At 45.8% G+C, this 24,644-nt stretch overlaps 3 protein-coding genes across 4 annotated transcripts in view; 1 reads left to right on the forward strand and 2 right to left on the reverse strand.

The window, feature by feature from the left end:
* The window catches only part of fgf13a (fibroblast growth factor 13a), a 49,331-nt gene extending 47,940 nt beyond the window's left edge, over positions 1-1,391 (reverse strand). Inside the window, exon 1 of one of the 2 annotated variants that reach the window (XM_068740834.1) lies at positions 1,168-1,391. The gene's annotated coding sequence lies outside the window, so the exon portion shown is untranslated. The remainder of the gene's footprint in view (positions 1-1,167) is intronic. The other variant, XM_068740835.1, reaches the window with a different exon arrangement.
* Positions 1,392-4,363: 2,972 nt separating this feature from the next.
* f9a (coagulation factor IXa) lies at positions 4,364-7,861 on the forward strand. Its single transcript, XM_068740683.1, has 9 exons — positions 4,364-4,453; positions 4,673-4,874; positions 5,041-5,216; positions 5,288-5,312; positions 5,423-5,536; positions 6,353-6,487; positions 6,570-6,880; positions 6,985-7,108; positions 7,278-7,861. The coding sequence occupies exons 1-9, from the start codon at positions 4,364-4,366 to the stop codon at positions 7,859-7,861; spliced, it is 1,761 nt and encodes a 586-aa protein (XP_068596784.1).
* Positions 7,862-10,400: 2,539 nt separating this feature from the next.
* On the reverse strand, positions 10,401-24,268 carry mcf2a (MCF.2 cell line derived transforming sequence a). The gene is made up of 30 exons (XM_068740078.1): positions 24,097-24,268; positions 21,678-21,746; positions 21,384-21,498; positions 20,986-21,076; positions 19,808-19,927; positions 19,286-19,402; positions 19,028-19,177; positions 18,768-18,883; positions 18,551-18,665; positions 18,228-18,347; positions 17,943-18,134; positions 17,663-17,854; positions 17,406-17,577; positions 16,280-16,356; positions 16,045-16,130; positions 15,866-15,932; positions 15,664-15,779; positions 15,308-15,377; positions 15,100-15,192; positions 14,691-14,783; positions 14,398-14,523; positions 14,090-14,311; positions 13,421-13,513; positions 13,237-13,315; positions 12,881-12,944; positions 11,827-11,927; positions 11,498-11,610; positions 10,793-10,905; positions 10,539-10,642; positions 10,401-10,441 (listed from the first exon to the last, which is right to left on the reverse strand). The coding sequence occupies exons 1-30, from the start codon at positions 24,266-24,268 to the stop codon at positions 10,401-10,403; spliced, it is 3,399 nt and encodes a 1,132-aa protein (XP_068596179.1).
* Positions 24,269-24,644: the final 376 nt, after the last annotated feature.

Genomic DNA, 24,644 nt, shown 5'->3' on the forward strand with positions numbered 1-24,644 from the left:
GCCGATCAGTCCGAGGTAGAAATGCCATCCAGTGCGGCGGCGGCGGCAGCGACCAGATCGTCTTTGGCGGAGCTGTGCGCCACGCTCGGTGGGCAGAATCAACAGGATACACGGATCTGAGAGGAGCGCAGCGCCGCCTCCTCCGCACACGCACAGCGCAGATTCACACCGAGGGCATTTGTTGTTGTGCAGCGAAAGAGAAAACCAATTCCGTCAGCTCCATCCGTGAACGCAGCCGGAGGCTGAGCCGCGCTGCCGACGCGGTGACGCTTCAAAGCGGGAGATGGAGCTGCACGGAGCGCACCAGCTTTGCCGTTGGTCTCACTCAGCTTGCCTTCACAGGGCAATGCGTCATCCCATTCATATACAGCCTGCGCATTTTCTTCCTATCTAATAATTGTTTGTTTGTTTTTGCTTCATGGATGTTGCATGACAAAAAGAGTCCGTTTTACTTCGAAAGGATAAAGTTGACTTCAATCGCGTTGTGTTTAAATATTTCTGCAAAACAGGCTCAATTCACAAAGATGCCGTCTCAAAAAACGTGAATCCATCGATTCTAGAGGGAAGCGCGTCTTTATGAACAGACGGTCTCTCTGCTCACCACACTTTGAACAGGTGTGTTAAGTTTGCTAATTACAGATTAGGTTTGGGCACCAATAAAAGCTTCATCTAAGTCCACTTTCTCTAAAAATGGAAAGAGAAATGCATATAACAGCCGCAGATTGTTGTTTTTTTCATGAAAGTAGTTGTTGATTTTGTTGAAGGAAATACATTTGATCCTACCGGTGTGTTCCTTAACAAAGGCTGAAGCCGCCACAGCCTCAGACAGCATCTTGTTTGTCTCGGCCTATTTTCCCTAAGGGGCGGGCTCCTCTCTTCTGAATAAAGGTTTGACTTCCAGATGCCCCGCCCATTTCTTTCACTGAGATTTGTGCCATCGCCTCAGAATGAAGGAAATTGTTTTATTTTGAAACTCTCTAACGGAATTTCCTTTGAAGATAAACTTTAAATACATTCCTAAGCAAAGTTTTTAAATCGTTTTTCCCTTCATTAACTTCGACAGGGAATGCTGGCCGTGATTTTTTTTTATTATTTTTTTCCCCCACGCTAACACTATTCACTTATAATTCACGCGACATGTGAGTTGATTTTTAAGCATGTTCTTACCTTTAAATCTTGGAAAAATGAGTCCTCGAGGTCACACCTCATCCCTCGCTTGTAGCTGCGTTTAACCGCTCCAGAGTGGTGAAAGTGAACAACATTTAAGACCAGCAATCCAAAATGTTCTCTCACCTCTTCGTCCCCCTTTCAGGTCAGTACAGTAATACTGTTCGGTTCATTTCATCAGTTTAAAATCAGGAAGGTCTGACTTTTGCAGGAGTCATGCCCTCTCAGTGCCGGCAGGTCTGTCGAGTGGCCGCAGGGAAAGCCCATCTGCTGGTTGAGGGTTACAAGATCTATTTGTTGCTATTTTTAGAGGGAACAGGACTCCTTTCAAACTTTCTTCACATGCTCAAATCTCCCTGAGACATTTTAGACAAGCTGTGGGCTGTCTGAACAGTAACACTTAAAGTATGAAGCAAAATCTTCTGTGTTCAGTTATTTCTTTATTGTAACTGAGACAAGAAGCTGCATCATCAGCAAAAGGAGGGATGAATCAGTTCGTGTTTACAGTATGTCTGGTATTTTGAATTTGACAAAACTCAAACATATAAACTGGATTTTCAGTTTTTCTTAAAGGGAACGTAGAAAAACGCCTCACACAATATTTTAGCTCAAAATGAGACAAATAAATGCTATGTCGAGCTTATATTGAGAAGTGGAAATCAAGAACAGAGAATGGGAGAGGGCTGGAGAGAGGGAGGTTGGACAGGAAGCCAGTGGAGAGAATTGACCACGCCAAACCAAATTTCTATTTTACATTTGTAAAGAAAAACATTTGTTATTCTTGCCCCTAATATCTGGACATCTTCATTAGGTTTCTAATTATGTGGAGAGGACTGTACTTTATTGAAATAAGATGAGCGCAATGGAATGCAATGACACATTGAAATAAAAATAGGTGAATTTATTTGTATTTTATTTTTATTGGCAGGAAATAAAGGTTGATCGGGCCAATAAACAGCAGGTGTGCAGAGAAGCAGAAGGTGTGGAGGCGTTCCAGCCACGCCCTGTAACACAGACACACATGGGCAAGGAGGGAGGAGGCTGGTGTCTCCCAGCAAGGACTCCTGCTATTGGGGATGATTTTAAACACAGTGTGTTTGAGGCTTTAACCTGGAGCACATTGGAAGGTGAACATTGGGGTGTGCATGCCGTGTCAAAATTGATTTCTTTGATTGTTTTTCAAGATAAATTATGTTTACAGAGCTTATAATTAAATACGTGTGAAACAAGCCTCTTTTCCTGAAAGAATTATGAATTAATGAAGTTAAATTGTCACTTCAAAATCAGCTTCCAACCCGGTGGATAACAGCCGGTTACCTCGTCTGCACGCTGAACTGTACCATAAATCACTTGCGTGGGAAGGCAGACTAACACAGGACCATTCTCAGAGGCACTGCTTGATTTGCAACTTGGCCGGATGGAGAACCCCGAGGTGATATTTGAGGAGTCTGTACGGGTGCTGGGAGGGATCAGTCCTAAAAATCATTTAGCAGCACAAGCGGCGACGTGTCAGGCTGTGATTAATGCATCATTATTTTTGCAGGAGAATTTGACAGCAGATTCTGAGTGTTTCTGACAGGGTATTAAGTTTGGCTGTGTTACTGGGGGGGTGGTGGGTCGTATCGCTGAATCCGTATTGTTTTGCAATGTGAGTTATGAGAAGCTGTCTCCTGCCTCGCACTCAAAATCTGCCAAAGCTCTTTGAGTAATGTCTTGAGAATGCGTGTGCCTGTTTATGTTCACCTATCCACTCACATAAAAGTGATGGACTTATAGTGGGACCTTCTGATTTATCTCTGAACCTCACAGAGGTCAGGCAAAGGCTAGAATGGGGTCGGCAAGTCATTCCAAAACTAAAGTGGTCAGGGCTGTGAGACTATGTCGTACGTCCGTCACATCTCCCTATAACAGAAAACGTCATCGGCTCGGCCGTTCCACGGATTGCAGCTTTTGTACCAGTCATGTCTCACATTCAGAATATATTCAAGGAAATGATCTCGATGCCTCCGGTGCCGCTGGCACTCTGCCATTTACTCCTCCATCCATCCAGGCGTTGTTAGCAGGTTCAACGCACTGCTGTGTTCTCCTTCAAATCAAAGAGCTGCACCCATTAACTTCCCCCCCACTTAAGACTGATCCACCTGACAGGTGGTTCATGAAGCCCACTGCTTCCCCGGGATGCTCGGACTTACTTTGATGACTCAATGAGTCAAGTACAGATTGTCAAGATGACACACTGCATCAGGATGTGGAATAATATCAGCTGTCCCCATGTATCCCAGAAAACTACTCTGAAATCCCTGCCGGATGAAAATGACCTCGCAGCTCCTGCACTGAGCAGACAGTGAGAATCACTGGCAAATAAATGATTCAACCTCTGAACGGTTTAATGAAATATGAATGCCTCCGGTCAATATTTGCCAACCCTCGAGAAGACTTCAGACCCCCCCCCCTCTAGGGGGGGGGGGGGTTCAGAACCGGCTGCATCCCACACTTAAGACCACTTCAGGTGAATGTTACGCTGGGGTGCTGAATCAGCACAGGTTTTATTTCACTGTATCACACACACTAGGGAAGTGCCTGACCAAATCAATCAGCCAACAAAAACACTAAACAAAAGGCTATTCTAGCTGTAAACACACGGAGCATGAAGAAGGCCAAGCAGACCCAACTCACTGGGACAGAGTGAAGATGAAGACGACTAAACGCACCAACAAAAATATAAATGCAGCAATTAGCCTCATTCTGTAATCCAGTAAGGGAAACAGTATTAGAGATGGGGAGGGGGGGGGGGGGGGGTCACACCATTCAAATACATTATTCATTGCTGCTCTGTGGAGAACCAAGGTCACTGGAAACACAACTCTCATGTGGGACATTGTCGCTTCAGGTCAGGCTAAGTGGAAAGCAAACCAACCAAACAGTGAGGGAAGCCATCTCAGAAGATCCTGGGAGATATTGTGAATTATTTGTCAGAAATGACAAATAAAAATCACCATTTTATGGAGTTTTATTTGACTTCCTGGTTTTTAAACCTGGAGAAATAGATTATACATTTATAAGCAGGAGAGAAACGGGAACAACATCTGATAAACTAGTAAAACTCCATTCAGAAAAATGAAGATCTATCTTCTTTTTTTCAGTCTTTATAGTCTTGTGTTCACATGCAGGCGGATTCTCTGGCTCATTATCCAGCATGTGCGCCATCTTCTGGTCAAAAGCCCAAGGTGCAGTTAATGAACTCGTGTCTTCCACGGGCATAGACAGACAGGAGACTAAGACATGCGTAATTTACCATGAAAAGCATGAGACAAGATAGCCATAAAAAAAAAAAAGATCAAAGTTTAGCTGAGCCCGAAGGACAACAGGCCTGAAAGCGGAGGTCGGGATCAGAGGTCATGGTTTCCACGTTACAAAAACAGTTCTGTGAGTCTGTCATCGTAAAAGTCTCCCCAGGATTTCATTAACGTTTACTCATTTATAAATAAAGTTTCTTTCTCCGTAGGACTGTCAAAACACTGGCTCTCACCACGTGGAGGCAGGACGGTTTTCTCTAAACAAACATGCAACTAGAACTGTGAGTGCAAACAGGGATTTGCACTTTGTCCGGTGTGTCGGTGTGTGGATCCCTGAGCCGTTTGGAATGGCACCGTTTTCTTTGTCTTTCTTATGTCTCCTGCTTCTGGACCTCCAGCTGGTCTCTGGGGGTAAAGGTTTTCTTTACGATGCTGAAATGCATCACTCTCACTTGAAGGTTTATTGTGCCTGGTGTTGTCAGTACACCATATGTATATGACAGGTGGAGGACTGCTGCCGTGATTTACTGTAAAGCAATGTCTCTCTACTCTTTTATTGTTGCCAACTAAACCCAAGCCTCAGGCCCGGTGTTCCTGTCCGGTGAGGCATCCGACAAAGTCCTGCAGAGACACAAACGCCACAACACCGGTGTGTTTGAGGAGCTGCTGAATGGCAACCTGGAAAGGGAGTGCATGGAGGAGCAGTGTGACCTGGAGGAAGCCAGGGAGGTCTTTGAGGACGATGAAAAGACGGTGGGTGCTTTTTCTGGCGAGGCGCTCATATTTCACAACTTGTTGCTCACTCTCATCCATCTGCAATTTAGATGGAATTCTGGGTGGGACACGTAGGTAAGCTGTCGCACCAACCCAAACGGACAATAGCAGAGACATTGCAGGTTTTCTTTTGGGGGGGGGGGGGGTCTTTGTGTCCTGAGGTTTTGTTTCTGGATTTCTTTTAGACGGCAATCAGTGCAAATCGAACCCATGTCTGAACGAGGGTTCATGCAAAGACCACCTGGGTTCTTACAGCTGCACGTGCCCCTCTGGATTTACGGGCAGGACCTGTGAGATCGGTAAGACGAAGCCCAGTTGTTTGATTTTTGAAATGGGACCAGAGGAAATTTTATTTCGATGCTACACGAGCCACATTTAGCGAAGATCGCATCTCAGTGTCGAGCGGGAAACAGCCAGGCGTCCCTTTATTTTATTTTTCATATTTGGAAATCCAATTCAGAGCTCACATCCACAAAGAAATATAAACACACTCGAACTAAAGTCTAAACAAAACACACAAAGGAAAACATGCAGAATAACTAAACAGTTTCTCCACCACCCGCCAGAATAACCCTAATCAATACGGACACACACATGCAATGCAGGAAGCTAACAACCTAGTAAAAGAAAGACCTACAACGAAATAAACACAAACAAAGAGGCAAGGCAGTGACACTCCACGCCAGCCTTTATTAAAATAAACCCCTGTAATTAAAAATTAAGCGCATTACCCAGAGATGTCATGGAACCGTGTTAACGGAGTCGGTTCTACCTGCCTCCAAGACGACCGCACCCAGCTGGCTCACTCTCACTGACGCACCCTTCAGCCGGACAGAGAGTGAGACTGGAACCGATGCAGGGGAAGCGCCTATATACGCCCCGCCCCATCAGTGGCAATGGATTACAGGTGCTTCCCCCCCCCACACCTGCCTGCTAATTACCACCAATCACCCGGTCACACTGGCACAGAACGTGAACCGGATTCGTCCCCCCCGTCACATTTACTTGAAGCCCTTCAGGAAGGAATGAACAGGAAGAATGGTTCTAGTGAATCCCACAGGAGGAGTTGCAATGCGTGGGCGTCATAATTGTTCATTCAGCCTTTCTGCCCTCAGCTTTGATTAAAAGGTGTGACGTGAACAACGGAGACTGTTTGCACTTCTGTGAGATAATGGGAACCTTCGGAGCGAAATGTTCCTGTGCGTCAGGATACAGGCTGATGGGGGACGGGCTGAACTGTGAGCCTGAAGGTATGGACGGGTGTTGAATTTAAATCTTTCCTGATGATGTTCCCCTTAATTACACTGTGGCTCCCTTTTCTTGCGTCATCAGCTGAATTCGCGTGTGGTATAACAGCCCTGACAGAAGTGAGTTCAACATTCGGCCGGTCCCTGTTCGGCCGTTTGAACGCAACCGTACTGAACACCACAGCTTCATCACCGACCGTCAGCGCCACCGTGACGACACCTCCGTCCTCAACTCCCGCCAGTAACGCTGGGCCCTTTCTAGCTACGGACGTCTCTGCAGAAACCCAGTCACCAAATGGACTGGAGTCAAGCGAGGACCCCGGCGACGGGCCTCTTTTCCCGTTTGTACGCATCGTCGGTGGAGCGCTTGTCCTTCCTGGGGAGATTCCGTGGCAGGTACTGGAGAGGCAAGCATGTGAGGCTTTGTCACAGGAAAAGACGGAGCAGCTGCACTGCGTGTCATCGTTGACCTGTTTTCCTGTAACCCCTGTCCCGCTCAGGTCGCCGTGGTCCATCTTCACAGCGGCGTGATATTCTGTGGAGGCTCGATTCTCAGTGAGCGCTGGGTAATCACTGCTGCTCACTGCCTGATGGAGGCGCGAGACTCCTACGTCATCAGAGTGGGTAAGACTCACAGAACCTTAGTTTAAGTGATTCGTGAAGAATAAATCATTTTTACTGCAGCGCGAAGCCGTAAATTTAGTTGATTTATTCCTTAGAATAATGTCAGAATTTATTACACCTTGAAGGGGAAGTTCTTCTTTGGCTTGACATCCCTCCCTGGTCCCTTCAGGCGAGCACAACGTCAACATCCACGAGGACACGGAGCGAGACTACCGGGTCCTGGAGGAACACCCACACCCACGCTACAACGCCAGCGCGAGCCCGTACAATCACGACATCGCCCTGCTTCTCCTCCAAAGCCCGATCGCCTTCTCCACAACAGTCAGGCCCATCTGCGTCGGACCCAGGGCCTTCACGGAGTTCCTGGTGAAGGCGTCGTCGCCGGCGACGGTCAGCGGCTGGGGACGGACGCGCTTCCTCGGATTAACGGCCAGCTCTCTGCAGCAGGTCAAGGTTCCCTACACGCGCCGGACGGAGTGCAAACGCAGCAGCAGCTCCAGGATCACGCCCTTCATGTTCTGCGCGGGATACTATGACGAGGGAAAAGACGCCTGCCAGGGGGACAGCGGAGGCCCCCATTCAAACCGCTTCCGTGACACGTGGTTCCTGACGGGCATCGTGAGCTGGGGGGAAGAATGCGCGCAGTTAGGGAAATATGGCGTTTACACCCGCGTGTCCCTTTATTACCGCTGGATCAAACACGTGATGGCATTAACTAAACACAAACTGGCATTAGATGTAGATGACGCTTGATTTGAGATTGATTGATTAGTTTTATAACCAGAGCCGATCTACAAAATGTTTGGTTAAAGTTTGTTCTTGATGCATCAGTTACATCAGCGCCAGTGTTGCGACGGTGTGTTTGATGTTTGACTGGGGCTTGATTCATTTCAACACTTACAATTCTGAGTTTTTAATATCTAACAAAGTATCAAAAAAATATTGAATTCAAGTCGCTCTTGTGACAAAATGTTCCATTCTACACCTGCGTCAATACAAATGCTGCGAGTCTGGTGCAGCACGTTGCATCACTCATTCACGCAAAAGCAGGATTTTTGCAGTTGTTTGTAGAGTTGGAGCAAATTTGTAACTTTTTTTTTTCATTTAAATTATTTTAATAGTAAATTCATGCGCTGATAATTTTCTTGATGAATGGATTGGTTTGTGAAAATAATCCTCCCCATTACCAAAACATATGAGTCTACAGAATGAAATGGTCAAACAATTGTTACACACTGTTAAATGTTTTAAAGATAAATAACATTTGTCCAAATAATTAAAAAGAAAAGGAGCAACTCCTCGTAAGAACCCCAAAAGATCCTAGATTTTGATTCTCTAATAAACGTCCTGTTAATTGACTAGTTGATTGACAAACATACCCTGTCAGATTTTTAAGCTCTTTATGCAAAATAAATTGTTTATAAAGTAATAAACTTGTAACTAAAGACAACCGTAGATAAGGAACAACTATAAGAGTTCTATCTAAGCTGTTGTGGAGAATCAGAAATGGACATAAGCACAAAAGTGCCTCAAATATACACAAAAAAACCTCAAGAAATCATTTTTAAAACGTTTTTCATATAATCCTACATTAAAATAAGGATGAAATCAGGATGCATGAAACAAGGCGGCCTTTTGGTATTTTTAAAAATGATTTTAACAAAAACAAATCATTGTAACAAAGATCATTTCCATTGGTTTTTGTCTGAACACTGCAACAAGATCAGACTACATAGCTCATCAGGATATTCAACAGTTTAAGCAGGTTTTCTTTTTGATTTCCAACTTGGAAAAACTGTGCAAAATCTGCAGCATTTAAGATTATAGTTACCAAATCATGTTGATTGTATGTAAGCCAAAATAAACAAGACAGGCTTTTAGTTGTGCAAGTCAAGCAGATCTCCTGTAAATATATTAACGTGTAAGTTCCTCCGGGACAGACGCGTCACAATGTGAAGGAACAACATGACAGCAAAATAAATAAACGTGTTAGAAAAAGTGCAGCATGCTGCAGCCCCTGCTGCATCAAAGAGGGTATCAAAAGCGGCCCTCCAACCGGGGCCTCGATTTGATTTAATCAATACAAACAAGTCTGCAATTAATATTTGCTTAAACATTTGACAGAAGGTACCATTTTGTATTAGCACAACGATCCCTTTTAATAAGGAACCCAGGATTAACGGCGCTGTAACGATGAAGATATGATGGAGAGCACAATTGCTCCTCCTCTCCATGCTGTGACTGACAGAGAGCTCCCAGGCATTTCTGAGGAGAACTGCAGAGCGCTGCGCCACCAGCCTCCAGTTTGTCTCCTGCACACTCCGAAGACGTTGCCGCCCTCGATCTTTATCATGTGCTGCATCTTACATTATTATGACTGACGTTTCTACTGGTGCCTGCAGGCGGGGGGGGGGAGGGGGTCTTGACTCCCTCGCCTCCCGAAGGCATTGTACATTCAAGAAAGAAAGAAACAGAGGAAGCAACAGCATGAATCAGGGAAAATGCACAGAGAGGCAAAGCGGCAAGAGAAATACACATTCAGACAATTGGTGGATATTTTTCTCTCTCTTGCCCATCCACACTGTTAAGGTGCTTAAGTATTTTTGAGCTCAAAAGTGAAGCAAAGAACTCGATTTTGCGAACAGTACAAGGAACAGTACAGAGAATCCAAGAGGGCAGGAATAAAAAAAAGGCATTATGGCATGGCACATTTTGGCATTTTAACTCCTAGACTGCACACAAGAATGCTCCACGTTGCCTGAAATGTGAGAAAAATACAATTAAGTATGGAAAACACTGACTAAACTGAGGTATGATGTAAAAAAATCTATGCCGTCTACAGAGGTCTCTGCTTTACGAAATGGTTCCGGTAACACCTGCGTCGCCGTCCATCCAGCACCCACTGAGAAAATTGGGAACAGGAGAGGATCTCAGGTATCAGCTGGGATGAGGAAAGACGGAAATGTTTCACAGATATCTACAAGGCTGCAGCGGCAACCTCTCATCCCGACTACGTGTGCATTGCCAATGAGGGCGCCGCAGGACAAAGGATCCAAGCAAGGGATGAATAGTTCCAGAGCCTTTGTCCATGAGAAAACACCGGCGTCAGGAGCTTGACGATCAAAACCTGGAAGAACATGGAGTCTGCAGCGTCCCGCAGTGCTCTCTGGTGTCTGGACTGTGCTGGAGGCAGCAGAGTAGGGAGGTGTAAGACAGCTATGGCTCAATCCGTTCCTTCTGGCTCTTCACATTCCACAGCTTAATATTACTTTCCCATTCTGTGCTTTCTTGTCTATGGAGAGCTGAGCTTTCTCATCTTCAGGTTCCCTGGCTCTACAAGAAAATAAGGATAAAAAGATAATTACACACACACACACACAAAAAAAAGCTCATTATACGATCATCTTTGGAAGCAATCTCCTTTCTTTACCCCCGAGTCTGAAGGAGTGTGTCGGACTGCTGTCCTCTACAATCAGATGCAGGTTCGCAGCAGCCATGAAGCCTTCTTGTTGCTGGCTCAGATTTTTCACAAGCCTAAAGGAAGAGAAAAAGACAAGAGTGATGAGAAGAGAGAAACACTTTGTCTCTTACCGTTCTGCTTATGGAATGATTTGGTCAATCATTTCGCCACCGCGGCGGCATGTTTTACATCACATCCTGTGTGCGGACGGGACGTAAACCCACCAGCGTCCCTCGCTGTCTTCGCACTGCAGTTGAACGATATCTCCACATTTTATGATGACGCTGTCGGGGCCATTTGGAAGACAGTCAGCCAGAGCCACGTATCTGCCTGGAGACTACACAGACGGGAACGTGTCACAAATGATGTAGGAGAATATTTGAGTCCTGTCGGGGAAAGATTCAGGGCAAAAACGGGCTCAAAATGAACTGGGAATGTCAAACAGAAGGACAGGCACGAGAACAGAATGAAAACACACAAAAAAAACTTTGTGGGCGGAGACAAACTATTTTAGAAACAATGAAAATCCACATTGCGTCTTCATTTCACATCCAGAAGACAGCAGTTTGCTGCCCAGAGAGCCTTTGGGGAACTCTAAGGACACTGACCTCGATAGAAGACGAGTTAAAGCTTTTTCAAACCAACCAAAGTTGAATTACTCTGATAAAAAAAAAGAAATTCAACCCATGGTGTGAACACAAAATCATTGTTGTAAATTTAATCTGACATTGAGCCACGAGGCCAAAAGGTGAAATGATCCTTCTCGGTAGCATTCAAGCATTTACAGGGAATATTATTCATGTCCATCTGCTCCTTGGGAAAAAATACTTATTACAATTTAGAAGTATTCCTTATTTGTGAAAAGGATCTCTTCAGAAGTTTCATAGACGCTTCAGGGTTTGATGCGTTGAATTGAATTATAGTCTCACCAGTTGCACCAGAACATCATCCTCTGCTTCAGACTGGTGGAGGGCAACCTGACCACCAGACCACTCCTCCCCACCCTCGCAGATGTCGAGGGAGAGATGCGCTCCGGGCCAACCTGATGGGACAGACACACAGTCCTCAGACTGATTGATGCGTTCCTCTACTAGGCCTTAAAGGCACCGTGCAGATGCTTATCATGAAGACCAAAAGCTAATCTCATTAGCTGGATCCTTGATGGGCCTGGTTCAAAGTACACCTGAACTTCTGAGAGGGGAAAGTCGAATGTCTAAATCGAGTAAAGATTAAAGGGCATTTGTGCAACTCTACTCACTTCTGCGGTTCTGCTGGTGTTTTGGGGAGTGAGGCTGGGGGTCCGGACTGCTTCTCCCTGACTCGGTGTCCTCTGAGCTCACTGACGCCCTCTGCAGCTTGCTGGTGGGACCAACATGAAACAACAGGCGTCAGGAAATGATGGCTGCGCTCAGCAGACACGCTCAGGCGGAGGATAGACGTCATCCTCAGCCACGCAATCGAGGGTCAGCGCTGAGTTTAATTCATAGCGTCTGACATCAAGATCACAATTTATCTCCAAATGCTGGGAGAGGACATTTCTGGAGGGCAGATTTCAAGTCACTTGATGGGATCTCAAAGAACACACCGATCTTTAAATCACTTTCGTGAGAAAAGTACGACCATGTATGGGATGGAAAACCAAAAATCTTGTTTTCGTGGGCCCTTCGCTTCGGATTACATGCAAAATTGCAAAAAAAACTAGAAATGCAGGAGAATAATTGCTTGTTAGAAATGCCATGAAGGAGAGTTGTACCAACACAGCCCTCCTGATGCAGAGGTGGTGGAGGTGTGTGTGTGTGTGGGGGGGGGGGGGTTAAGAACTCAGAATGGAGGCGATGGAAGAGGAGCAGGATGATGATCAGCATCATGTATACAGCAGCACTGGCTTTTTGCCGGCTGGATCATGCCAGGCTGAGTTTACCACTAAGCGTTAGGAGGGGGGGGTCAGTGGCACCGAGGGCGTTGGCGGCGCCGCGGCCGGGGCCGTTGCCGGGGGCTCCGGGGACGGGGACTTCGGGGTCGCAGGCAGAGAAACACATCAGCTGACTTTGAGACAAAGTCCAGCCCCGGCAGACAGCCCCTGGGAACCCCTCCGGACCGTCGCATGCCCCTGCAAAGGGGGATGGGAGGAGTGGGGAGAGGCAACCAGACAGCAGTGGACAGAGTGGGGGGGGCTGTACCCGTTCACACACCACACACACTGCTACACACAAAGCTTTTAACAGGGCAATGTGGAATCCCATCAATACAATACATCCATGTGTGTATTTCGTTTGTCATGCGTTCAACACGGATCAACCTTAAGCACTGACCTCTCAGGGAGGGGTGGCGAGAGCGGCCCGTGTCCCGCCGCCTGACCATGCTGACACGCCTCGTCTGCAGGAAGTGAAGAGAAAATCACCATCAGCCTTCATTCCCAGAGCAGCTTTTCATTTGACTTGAAATCCAATGCCATGTTTGTCGTTTACTCGTCACACGGATCAACCTCCTACAACTTGAATAGAAAGGAATTAAAACGAGAGCGGCTGAGAACAATCCAAGGTCAACACGGTCAAAGGTCAACCCTCATCGTGCGTTTCGGTGAGAAACCTTCCAGAGCTTTGAAACCAGTCAACGGAACTTTGCGTTTCGAGTCACAGTCTCATCTGGACTTGGGTTCTTCTCAGACCTCTGAGCAGCTTCTGCTGGTTCGTCAGGATCCTGCGGAGCTCGTTGAGCCAGGCCATCTTCACTTCCACCGTAGGAGCCTGAGAGACGGCGGAAACTTTAGAAGGTCCCACAGCATTCTGCGTTTATCTCCATCTAAAATTAGCTTCGAGCTCCAGCTCCTAAGCAATAATCAGACTCCTTACCTGAACCACGTATACTTCCTCCCTGCCGCTGTACCAGATCTCAAACTTCTTTGCGTCTCCCTTGACGTTCTCTGTGATCCCCACGGCGCTCATCTGCCAACACACAAACACCATTCACGAGATGCACAACGCAGTGTTTGGATGAGCGGCGCCAGACTTACATCATGTAACACATCTGTCCTGTCACACACACCTCCGCTGTGCGACTGCTTCCTCCCTGCATTCTCAATAATAAATCAAGAGCAGCAGATGCTTTTAGCTTTTTAGCTGCATTTAGCGAGACGCCAGCCGTCACGCACATTGGAGAATACAACAAAGGTTTTCTAGGAGGAATACAGCAGGAGTCGTGGTCGTCTGGGTAACGATACGATAATAGCGATCATCACCGACACCGAGATCAACTATGTGGCTTTAGCAGATCCCGTAGAACTCTAGTAGATCTAGTGGGTTAAAATGAGTCACTGCTTAACGATAATACAATAAATACACTTAATCAGGATGAAATATAAAACAAAACTACTCACTTTATATGATTTGCAAAACTGTAAACTGACTCAAAGCTGCATGGGTTACTAAAATAAGTCTTCAGCTATCGTGTTTTTCATTGAGATGTTCAGGGTTAAAAGGTGCTTTAATGGCTTGCTCGCATACAAATGCATTGCAGGGAACCTTCAGACAGTGCTTGAAGCTGTAGGACGGCGTCTTGTCGCTCCCGTCTCCGTGCTCCTCCCTGCGCTTGCAGAGCAGCAGCGCCCTCTCGTACAGGAATAGGTGTCTCTGCATCGGCTTGAAGCGAGCCAGCTCCTTCACGCGCGTGGGGCCTCTTTTATGGCTGATCCACACGCTGAACGATCCCTGCATCAGCACGCGGCCCAGCTCACAAATGTCCCCCTGTGGGGAAATAGAAAAGACAAGAGTTATTACTTTATGACGCTCAACGTCCATCAGTCAAATCAGCGTGACGCATCTTGATTCACCTCATATCCTGTGATGGATATCTGATGCATGGAGTCATTGACTGATTTGAGCAGGTCCAGCATCGCTGTTAGCGCCCCCTGCAGTTCAGAAGTCCCCTCGCAACCTGCGCTGTATTTCAAAAGTTCCTGGAAACACGAGGACCATGAAGGAGATACACTTTAGCAGTAAAAACTTTGGTTTCGTTCGTAACAATCTATCCTAAACCGAACTGTAGATGCATTTTACTAAAATACTTCACAACATCACGTATAAGGCTTTGAGCGCATGTTTGTGACGCGACTCTTCGTCTGACCTTAAGCAGCAGCTGGTATTTGGTAAGGCGTTGGACTGGTTTCAACAGGTAGGAATCCAGGCCCAGTTTGTGCTCCAGCTTTTTTTGACAATCCTTAGGGCAAATACAAATACAACAATTATGAATGTTGCACCTGACAATGATGCAGAATAACAGGAACATCACGGGACTTCCATTCCAGAGCAATGTATATTCTCCTCCACTGGCTCGCCCACTCCCACAGCAACTGGGAACAACTTCTGGGTTTAGCATCGTGTACAAGGACATTCCGATTTAAATTCTGGTAGTGCAGATGATCAAAATGCTGAAATGCGCATATATATTTGTGTGAATCACATGAATTTTAAAACCGCCTTGCACTATATTAAAAGAATAAGAAGTAAGAACGAGAAATCTCAGTTAAACTGACCTGAAAGAAGGAGCAGTCAGAGAATTGTCTCCATAGCGCGTCAGAGCGTGGCTTGTTCTGACAGTAGCATTCATACATTTGGAAACTCGCTTTCTGGGAAGACAAGAACGGAAAAATTGAACAAAAAAATACATGAAATGAAAGACAAATATCTATAAATAATCACAATATGAAGGCATTAGACAACATAAGCGAGACATCTTCTCACCCGCTCCAGGAAGCAAGCCCCCACGGATTCAGGAGCCTCCAGGCATCCTTCAAGGTCCTGAAGGAAAAGCCTAGATCCCCAGAAAAGTTGAAAGCCAAGAATTAGATCTCAAAAGACGAAGAGACGGACACAAACACCATATTAACCCATAACCGCCCACACTCTAGACTTAGAGCAATAACTTGGCCCTCAGGTCCCCAGTTGGTGCCTGCATCATAGCACCTTCCCTCGAATTTTCTCATGTAATTTGTGAATTTTTCTATTGTTGTTTCTATTTTGACTGTTTGAAATACTGAAGTACTGAATACTTGTCTTTTGAAAACAGGTCAAAGCGTAAGAAGTCATTATTCTCTTGCCTGCTGTGAAACATGTAGATCTCAGGCAGGTTCCCAAAGAGAACGTCTCTTTTGCTGCGCAGCATTGGAGGCAGAAGTCCCGACAGCGCTGGGTTGTCCATCTCAGCTCTATAACCCTGCAACAGATTCAGAACATTCAACAATAAATCTTTTTATTGTATTTTCTGTGACATAAAATGAGGAGAAATTTATGTTTCCTCACCAACAGAACTGAAAGCAGTTCCTCAACATAGATTCTTTCGGTGTCCATGAGTTCCCTCATCACATGACTTTAAAACACACACACACACACACACACAGGTAGACAACGAGAGGGAGAGCCAGAAGGCCGCATTAGCATCAATACAAAGTCCTGAAGACAGGCAGATGTCTCCTCCTCACCGCCTCAACAGATCTGGGTTGTCCTCTCCCTCCAGGCTGTAGGACACACAGCTCCGGCTCTCCTGGTAGTTGTGCATCACCTCTATCTGAACACACAAAGAATGGACAACGCTGATTCTTCCCTTTGGATTGGGAGATAACGCCTCCAATCAAACGATCAAACCAAACAGGAAGCACTGCTAAAATATTTGGTGCAGTTGTGATACAGGATGTGAAAAAAACAAATTGTCCTTACTTTTCTGGGGTTGGGGCTCTTACGGGACGTTCTCTTCCCGGGCAGAGACAGGTCGAACGTGAACTTCAAACCATCCCCTGTAAAAAGCAGACATCAGACTATACTATTTATGTCATTGTGCACATGTTGCACCCTTTTCACTGGTGCCTACCTTTAATACACATCCCTGACTTAAAACAAAACATTTACAAGCTATAATTAACATTACTGCATCCTGTGACGGCGCTGCCTGCAGCGACCAAGTTCAGATCTTCAGTTGCCTTTGGCATGCCTGTCAGTGTCCTTTTGATCCCAGTAGCTGATGCCTAATAGTCAAAGGCCATCCAAAACCCCGTGCGCTTGCACGGCCACGGCCACGTCTATGTGGTGTCAAATCAACCCTTCGTTTCCTCTCTTTCATGACGGTTGTGTGAAGGTGTGACCCTGGAGAGGTTCATTACAACTTTCATTCTCTGTCTGGTTATTTCTTTCATTAGTATGACCTCATATCAGGGAGGGAAAAAACCAAAGGCCTGAATGAAGACAGAGAGTAGTCTATTAGCCTTGAGCCTCCACGTGTTGTGATGGAGACGGGCGGCGCAGCAGAAACATTCACATGAAGCGAGCGCACCAGATCCCACATACCGTATTAATTGGGTGACGCTGTATTTGGTGAGCTTTGTGGAAGCTCTCTTGGGACTGAAAGGTTCTTTAATGTACATCAGCCACATATTGCAGCTTTCCTGATTAATGGAGCAGTCAGCTTCCTCCCACTGGACTGATTATCCCCACTACTCTAGTTACAGCCTGGTTACAAAAGCGGCCCGCCATCCCAAAATCCAATGCAGGAACACCTTAGGCCTTCTCAGCGGGACCCTGTGATGTGCTAATGCAACTGTGGTGCCTAAAGAAAAGATGCAAGGGGGAGTGGGATTGGTCTCAGACCATAGGGGCAGTGATAAGACCCCATACCAAGCAAGGGAAGCAAAAGAGGCTGAGGTTGTATAAAGCTATAATCCATCCCATAATAAGCAGCATACTAAAGATAAATGCGACCGCTGCTCGATCAACGGCGGCACTCATTCTACAAGTTTGAAAAATATGCTGAAAGAGTCTCGAACTTGAACATTCATTTGTGTTTTTGTACCATGCTTAGGGGAGAAAAGCGGGGATTTGGAGCGTGGTGGGTTTTCAGGTCTGGGGGCCACCAGGAGGGTCGGTCGCACATGGTTGCCAACGAGTTTCCTAAGAGAAGCCTGCTGGTTCTGGATCATCTGTTGCACTCCTGCATGCTTTTCAAATATGTCCCCTATCCGAGCCTAATAGAGAAGGGAGGACATCATTAAGAGACAAACATGGAATTGATGGCTAAAGTCTTCACAGGCTTGTGTAGAAGTCACTGACCTGCAGCCGGGGAGTGACGACAGCTTCATATTCCATAGCCAGGATGTCAGGTCCAGCGCTCAGCATAGATGGCACCCCCTCCAGGAACCTCTCAATATCTCTCAAAGCAGCTTGGGCCACCTCTTTAGAAAGGAACTTTTCTACCAGTTGATTGGCCAAGAGATATGCTCCATCGTCGCACCAGTGTTGGGCCTCAATGCAGAAAGCATATTTCAGCATAAATAAATAAAAAAAAACATCTGACGTGTGTGTGTGTGTGTGAGAGAAAATGTCTCAGTACCTGTCCAAGACAAAGAAGCAGCTGGTGTGTTTGCCAAAGACACGTTTGTTTGGCCTTGAGAGCGGCATCAAGGGCATCGCAGTAGTGCCGGAGCTCGTTGCAGCGCTGCATGATGAGGGCCATGGCGTAGTGGTGACCAGCTGACAGCTGATGGCCTTGGAGGATGATGATCTGAGCTCGAGCCATCACCTCCTGAAGAGCAAAGACACAGTATGCATATCTAAGCATGACATCTGTGGCTCACTCAAGGTGACAGCAACATGTTATTCGCTGCTTTCGGCAAACCTGCGCATTTGATTCCAGGCTGCCCAACCTTTTGAGAGCCTGTTCTGCTTGAACTACAGTGTTGACAGATGCCACCACCTCCCTCTCCTGAGCCATCAGATGTTCGAGACACATTTCCATCTAAGCGGACGACACACAATATAGCTGTATATCAATGTAAAGCCCCCTAGTGGCTCCTGGGAGCGTTACATCACACATTTGTATGTGAATCTCCAAAAGTTAGGAGAGATAAAGTGTTAAGCTATAACATCGAGGCCTTTAATATAGACATAAACATATATGTAAACATGTATGTGTGGACATGTGACAAAATGAGCCCTTGCCTCCTGAAAGCTTTGCTCATATCTGAGCAGCTGCAGGAACTGTTGAAGTTTAAGACGATGCTTCTGAAAGAAACCATCAAAGGCTGACTCCATGTCTCTGAGCTGGGTAAGAAGTCTAAAAACACAGAGGGACTCAGATCTCATTTTTAAAATAATAATAACAACAACAATAATCTAAACAGTCATAAAGAAAGACAATTGTTTGAAGATGTCTTGCCTCTGTACCGTCTGCCAGTCCAGCCTCACATCCCACTGGGATTCATCCTCCTTCCCAGAAGTCTCCAGGCTCAAGAGAAGATGGCGCCCCTCCTTTGACACTGACCTGATTGCCTCCTGCATGTCAAATAATTTGTATTAGAAATAAGCGACATTCAAAGCAGTAATTTATATATATATACAATCTTGTGCAGGACTAAATAAATTCTAGTTTGGTAATATTAATAAATGCATGCCATCTGAAGACTTTTGAGACTTTACTTTGAGTTTCCTGTACTTGTCCGTGTGAGACTCAAGGAGATACTCGATGTTTTTTCCTACATCTGGCAGCTCAGTCTCTGCCAGCTCCGTGCCGAAGCTCTGCAGCATCTGTGCAATGTCTTTGACTGTTACAGCAAAACTTTCAATAGCCTAAAAAACACATTAGATACATTAATTGGGTCAGAAATGGTCAGGGTTTAAATGCTCACGAGCACTTGCATGAACGAGGCGCGTACCCTTAATTAATTTGTAGCTTACCGTTCGTAAAACAATCCAATCACTGTGACAATAATCCAACGTGCCTCCAAACTCTGATGTGAGCTGATTCTCATCAATGTAACGCAGCAGGTCTGTGACAGAGCTCAGCATCACCACCTAAAGGTGCAGACCAAAGCTGTGACTGCACAGAGGACACTTTGCGCTGCTAGTAAATGTATGATAGTGACATGACAGCTCTGCATTTTCATGATGTAGAAAAACAGCAAATTATTTTCCTTGGGAGTGACCAGGTTGGATAGGATTAGAAATTAGGCAATAAGTGAAGGTTAGACATTTTGGAGATAAGGTCAGAGAGGACAAACTTTGATGGTTTGGACATGTCTAGAGGAGAGACAGGGAGGATACACTTTATGTATTTGTTTTTACACCACTTGTGTTCTTGGCGTGCCCCCCTACAGGACAGTAGATGCGTGGATCTCAGGTATCTATCGAAAAAGGGATGAGGTATACGCTACCTTGTGACGTGTTACATGTTTGGTAACTGAGGAGAAGCTGCCTTACTGGCATCTTGAGCATGAAGTCCTCTTGGCTGAAGCGAAAGCCGATGTCAGTAACGGTGCGGTGGAAGAAGCTGATGGGTCGGAGCACCAAGACCAAATGGAGGCTCCCGGGGAAGGAAGCCTGCAGGAGATGAGAGGCTCGCTGTCATGTTGTGTTCAGGAACAACGACTTCAACCTAAAACCATAGACCGAAACTGTCTAATTGAGAACCGGAACTATTCATGACAAATTACGCCACTTTATATTTTATCTTTGTTTAAGGCTTTTGCATGTTTCTGTAGACGCAAGTAATGCAAAGGTAATTTCTGCAGCAGGGTTTATTGTCTCCAGTGTCTTCAGTCATTTCATAGATTAAAGCTCTACCTAATGCATGTGATGCAACTATCTCGTTCTGATATCAATTTCAAGATTCTGATTTCAGGATAAACACGCTTTAATAATAATATAATAATTTTTAGTCCAATCAGTCTTCATTGGAGTTTCATAAGCGGCTGCTCACGTGTTTCTGCAGCAGCACGCGCTGCGCCGCGCCACTGCCGCATCCACCCTGCCCGGTCCAAAAAAAACTTCCCTCCAAACTCCTAAAGACGATCAAGAAAACGAACCAGCAGATCGTTACCGGGCTCCGGTGCATCTTGTGGATTCCTTTCTGGTAAAAGCCATTAGCCATGGTGTCGGACGCCATCCCGGTTAAACTGGTTCCCACCCGTCCGGTGGATGGGATGTAGCTCGCTCCGGTCGCCTAAGCACAGCCGCAGCCCCCCCCCCCCCCCCCCACGTCCCGCTGCCCGTGGATGGCAGCGCTGACTGCAGCGTTTCCCTCCTGCCCTTCCTCCCTCCTCACCCTTCTCTTCCCTCCTCCCGACGTCATCCCACAGTTTGTGCTTACTCATACAATGACATCTATGTGCTGAAGGAGATTTACTGCAGGGAGTATAGGCTGCTCCTCAAAATACACATGAAATAATAAGCAAATCAAACACCCATTTGATTTCATGCATAATTTAGCTTGGTCTCATGCATGGATGATGTCCGTTTGTTGCTCAGGGTTTCAGCACCACGGACAGCAACTTGGAACTATGCGGGTCATAAGCGCAGGCATTATGGCTACACTGTTTGCAGGAAATATTAATCATAAATGCTTATTAAGTGAAATATGCAACAATTATAGAACTCACTGCTATCCTTGCAAGAGCAGTTTTGATAGAAGCCCATGTGTCCAGTCGTCGATCTAAAATGATGATAAATTTTACTCCAGGTTGCCTCGTCCTGCAAGAAGAATCAATCCATTATATTGATCAATACGCACAACCTTTGAGAATTTGATGTGTTATATCTGGAATGATAACCAATCAGTGGCAAGGGGATTCACCAACATTCATATTATTTATATAGATATTAAGATATGAAAGCATTGTATTGGATCAACTTTAAACTCCATCAGTCTCCTGGAGGAGTGAGGTTTGGACACAGAGGGGCATCCAGGCTGTGCTCAGAATACAAGATTTGGGCTTTTGGTGCACTGCAGAGAAAGAGAGGGAGAGAGTCTGACAGGAAAAGACGGAGCAGGACGCACCGAGGAATAAGAGTGAGGTACGTGAATACTTTGGTTATAGCTTCCTCTGGAATGTCGCTGAAAGCGGAGGATTCTGGGAGGGTGATGATGACGCTGGAGTCTTCCCCACGACCCCCTAAAGAGAACAATATAGGCATATAATTACGTTAAATTATATTAACTGCTTCTGAAGTGCAAGATGCTGCAGGAAATAAGTGCCTTGGGTGAATTTAACATTTGTAACAGGGCCTCAGATCAAATCAAAAGTATCTGGTGGTGCATTTTTGGTTGTGTAGCTCTCAGACAAGGCCTCACCTGAGAGATACGCCACCTGTTTCTCTATGTATCCTCCCACCTCCTTCATGCTTACAGGGACTGTCATCTCTAGAAGAAGAGAACATTATCAACGGCAAAGGCCTGAAGGAAGTGAGCCAGTTGTGACTTGAATTAATTCAAGTTGATGAAGAGTGCAATTCTCAGAGGCTATGCAATTCAAATAAAAATTAAGCTTTTCAAATGAAACCATCACAGTTTAATCATTGCTGCTCACGAGTCCATAAAATAAGAGCCACATGCACAGCTCAGGAGAGGAGTTCATTTTGCACAACATAATCTAATTTCATTGATTTTATAAAAATCGCTATATATATATCTATATATAACACGGTCCTTGACACTGAAATGCGTTAGCTCACTGACTGTGCAGCAGCTGAGTCGATGTTGATGTAATATGAAGTTGACTGGCAGAAGACCCACGGTCTTGTGCATGGTGCCATTAGTGCTAATGGCTCATAAATGCACACAGTCCATTGTAAGATCAGTCGGAGCCAGTCACACACCCGCCCCTTTGCTGCAGATGGAGTTACTAAACCACAGGTGTAGCAGGCAGATGCATGTCATTATGTCATAAGACTGTCTCCTCATGCTCACTTTGATTACACGCTACATTTCATGGATGATTGAGTTATTAGTCAAATTGATTGTCAGATTTTCCATCTGTTTTTCCACAAGCAGTCATTTTCAACGGGCGTGGGAAGAAGAATCAAATCTTATCGAGATGCAACCATATTAAATTCATATCAACTAAATGTCTCCAACTTTATTTGGCTCATCATGGGCATCATCCAGGGCAGCACTCACAATTTATTTCCTATTTTCCATATGTCCTTCTAGTCGTCAGGGAGCAAGTAATGAGCTCCACTGGCACCTCCTGAATATTTGATGTGAGAAGGCCTGAGCTAAGCTGGGTGAGAGCACAGCCGGTGGCTCATCCGTGCACACATATACATGCAATCTACGGTTACCGTCATGCTGGAATAGTTATATGATCATTTATGCCCGGTGCAACAAGATCACCAGGAAGTGGAGACAGGTCTGAAGTGAATAAATGGCATTCAACGCTGGGATAACTGAGAAATATAGACAGTTCATTCCTAAATTATTCATGAAGATTGACGTGTGAGCCGTTGAAACGTGGACCGGAATGTGATGTTTATTGCAGATGTAAAATAAGACGGCGATGCTAAAATCTGCAAAGTGAATAGAACCTTGGGTTTTTCTAATCATGCCTTTTGGTAGACAGTAAAAACAATCATTCTAAAAAGGAGAGATTAAAATGTATAAATAAAAGCAAATCTTGGTGCACCAGTTGAATTTCATGGAGGATATTTTGGGGTTCTCTTTGAGCTTGCTTCGTGACCTTTCCATGTGACGAGCTCAATAGTGTGTTCAGGCAGAAGTTGAATAACCTGTTTGTTGCCTTGCAGAACGAGGAAGATGAAGGTTAAACCTGCATGGATGGAAACAGATCTGTCCCCAGTCACACAGGCGTCACACCAATCAGTTCAGCCTGCATGCAAACAGGGAGCTTATCTCCATCTCCCAAACTGTGATAAAGCTTGTACACTGATTTGGCTGCATGCACATGGCTCCTCTGAACGCTGCCTGCGATGGCAGGAGGGGAAGAGATTCACAATCAAAATGAGAATAAATTACAAGCCGAGGCTGTTTAAGGACACAAAATGTCTATGCTTTCTCAGACATCAGTATTAATACACACCCGAGCCCAGGATCAATGAACCCATCAATTAAACAATATCTCAAGGATCACAGCGTCGACATGTCAACCTCTTGCATGGAGCTGCCAATCACACCAGACGCTATTTCTGTCAATCATGACGACCGATGAGGTCAATGCGGGTTCTGACATTGCATCAGACTTTTGGAAAACAATCTTTATAAGTGTATGGATGCATCAAAAAGACTGGCATATTTTCATTTCCTGTTGAGAATTCAGCTGCAACTTCAGGAGGTCGCGTTTAAAAATGTTATGAAACAAACACATCCTGAAGCGGGAAAGCATCGTCCATCAATGTCAAAAGCATGCATTCCGCAGTTTCCAGACATTCCGTCTACAAATCTACTATGGATTTATACTGCACCGAATATCCATCTGTGATGCTTAAAATAGTCGCCATTAATCCCTGCAGTGGCTCAGCGTTGAAGCAAAGCTGCAGGAACTGGCACGTCAATAATACTGATGAACCCGACATACAAGTCGCAGTTCTCCGGTTACCTCCTGTCGTGGCTCTCAGATGTAGCCTTTTAAAAACTGGTTACTGTTACTGGTTTCATTCCAGCTTCAACAGTCCCGGAGCAGATAGTGGATTACATTAGGAAGCCTACAACAGGGCTTCTGGAAGTTAAACGAGGAGCGTCGGCATCATGTACTCACGCTGCAGGGTGCTCTCGAGCTGGGAACCAGCCTGCAGGAGGCACCGGTAACTCTCCATCTCCTTCTCGCTCTCTTTCTCCGGGTCGCTCCTCTCCTGCAGTGACACCGGGCCCATTCCACCTGATCTTTGACAGGAGATCAGCCCGGGAATGCCAGTGCTGTCATGGGACATGGGTAGTCCAGGTCTCACATCCTCCTCAGGCTCTTATAGTCCCACATGCCTCCGCAGCAAGAAAACCTACACCCACCTGCCTCGGCCGGTTCTGAGATCCAGAGGGGGCAGGTCCCTGAGGCTGTTGGACCCTGCTGACCTTGAGCTGCATAAAGCGATAATCCACAGAAGCTTTGTCCACAAACGTTTTTCTGTCCTGTTGTTGCTCAGACTGGGTTTGATGTTCTTTCCCCCCCACTTCTATATACACACTAGTCCCGGCAGAGCGTCCTGCGCTCAGCGGCGGTCTGTTCCTTCACAAGGCTCCATCTGGCCTCTGCTGTCCTTCTCAGTCGCCCCTCCCTCCCTCCCTCTGAGCTTTAATGCGTCAGCTCTG

The sequence above is a fragment of the Brachionichthys hirsutus genome, chromosome 6 (assembly GCF_040956055.1).
Source record: "Brachionichthys hirsutus isolate HB-005 chromosome 6, CSIRO-AGI_Bhir_v1, whole genome shotgun sequence".
Classification (NCBI taxonomy): Eukaryota; Metazoa; Chordata; class Actinopteri; order Lophiiformes; family Brachionichthyidae; genus Brachionichthys; species Brachionichthys hirsutus.

What these genes read in the sequence shown, in the direction of transcription:
- f9a (XM_068740683.1), top strand. Translation starts at nt 4,364, where the DNA reads ATGTGCGCCATCTTCTGGTCAAAAGCCCAAGGTGCAGTTAATGAACTC. An exon ending in CCTCCAGCTGGTCTCTGGGG is followed by an intron (nt 4,875 to 5,040) that starts GTAAAGGTTTTC and finishes ACTAAACCCAAG; the next exon opens with CCTCAGGCCCGGTGTTCCTG. An exon ending in CTGGGGAGATTCCGTGGCAG is followed by an intron (nt 6,881 to 6,984) that starts GTACTGGAGAGG and finishes TGTCCCGCTCAG; the next exon opens with GTCGCCGTGGTCCATCTTCA.
- mcf2a (XM_068740078.1), bottom strand. Translation starts at nt 24,268, where the DNA reads ATGTCCCATGACAGCACTGGCATTCCCGGGCTGATCTCCTGTCAAAGA. An exon ending in AATACCAGCTGCTGCTTAAG is followed by an intron (nt 14,524 to 14,690) that starts GTCAGACGAAGA and finishes TCGTGTTTCCAG; the next exon opens with GAACTTTTGAAATACAGCGC. An exon ending in AGGAAGTATACGTGGTTCAG is followed by an intron (nt 13,316 to 13,420) that starts GTAAGGAGTCTG and finishes GCCGTCTCTCAG; the next exon opens with GCTCCTACGGTGGAAGTGAA.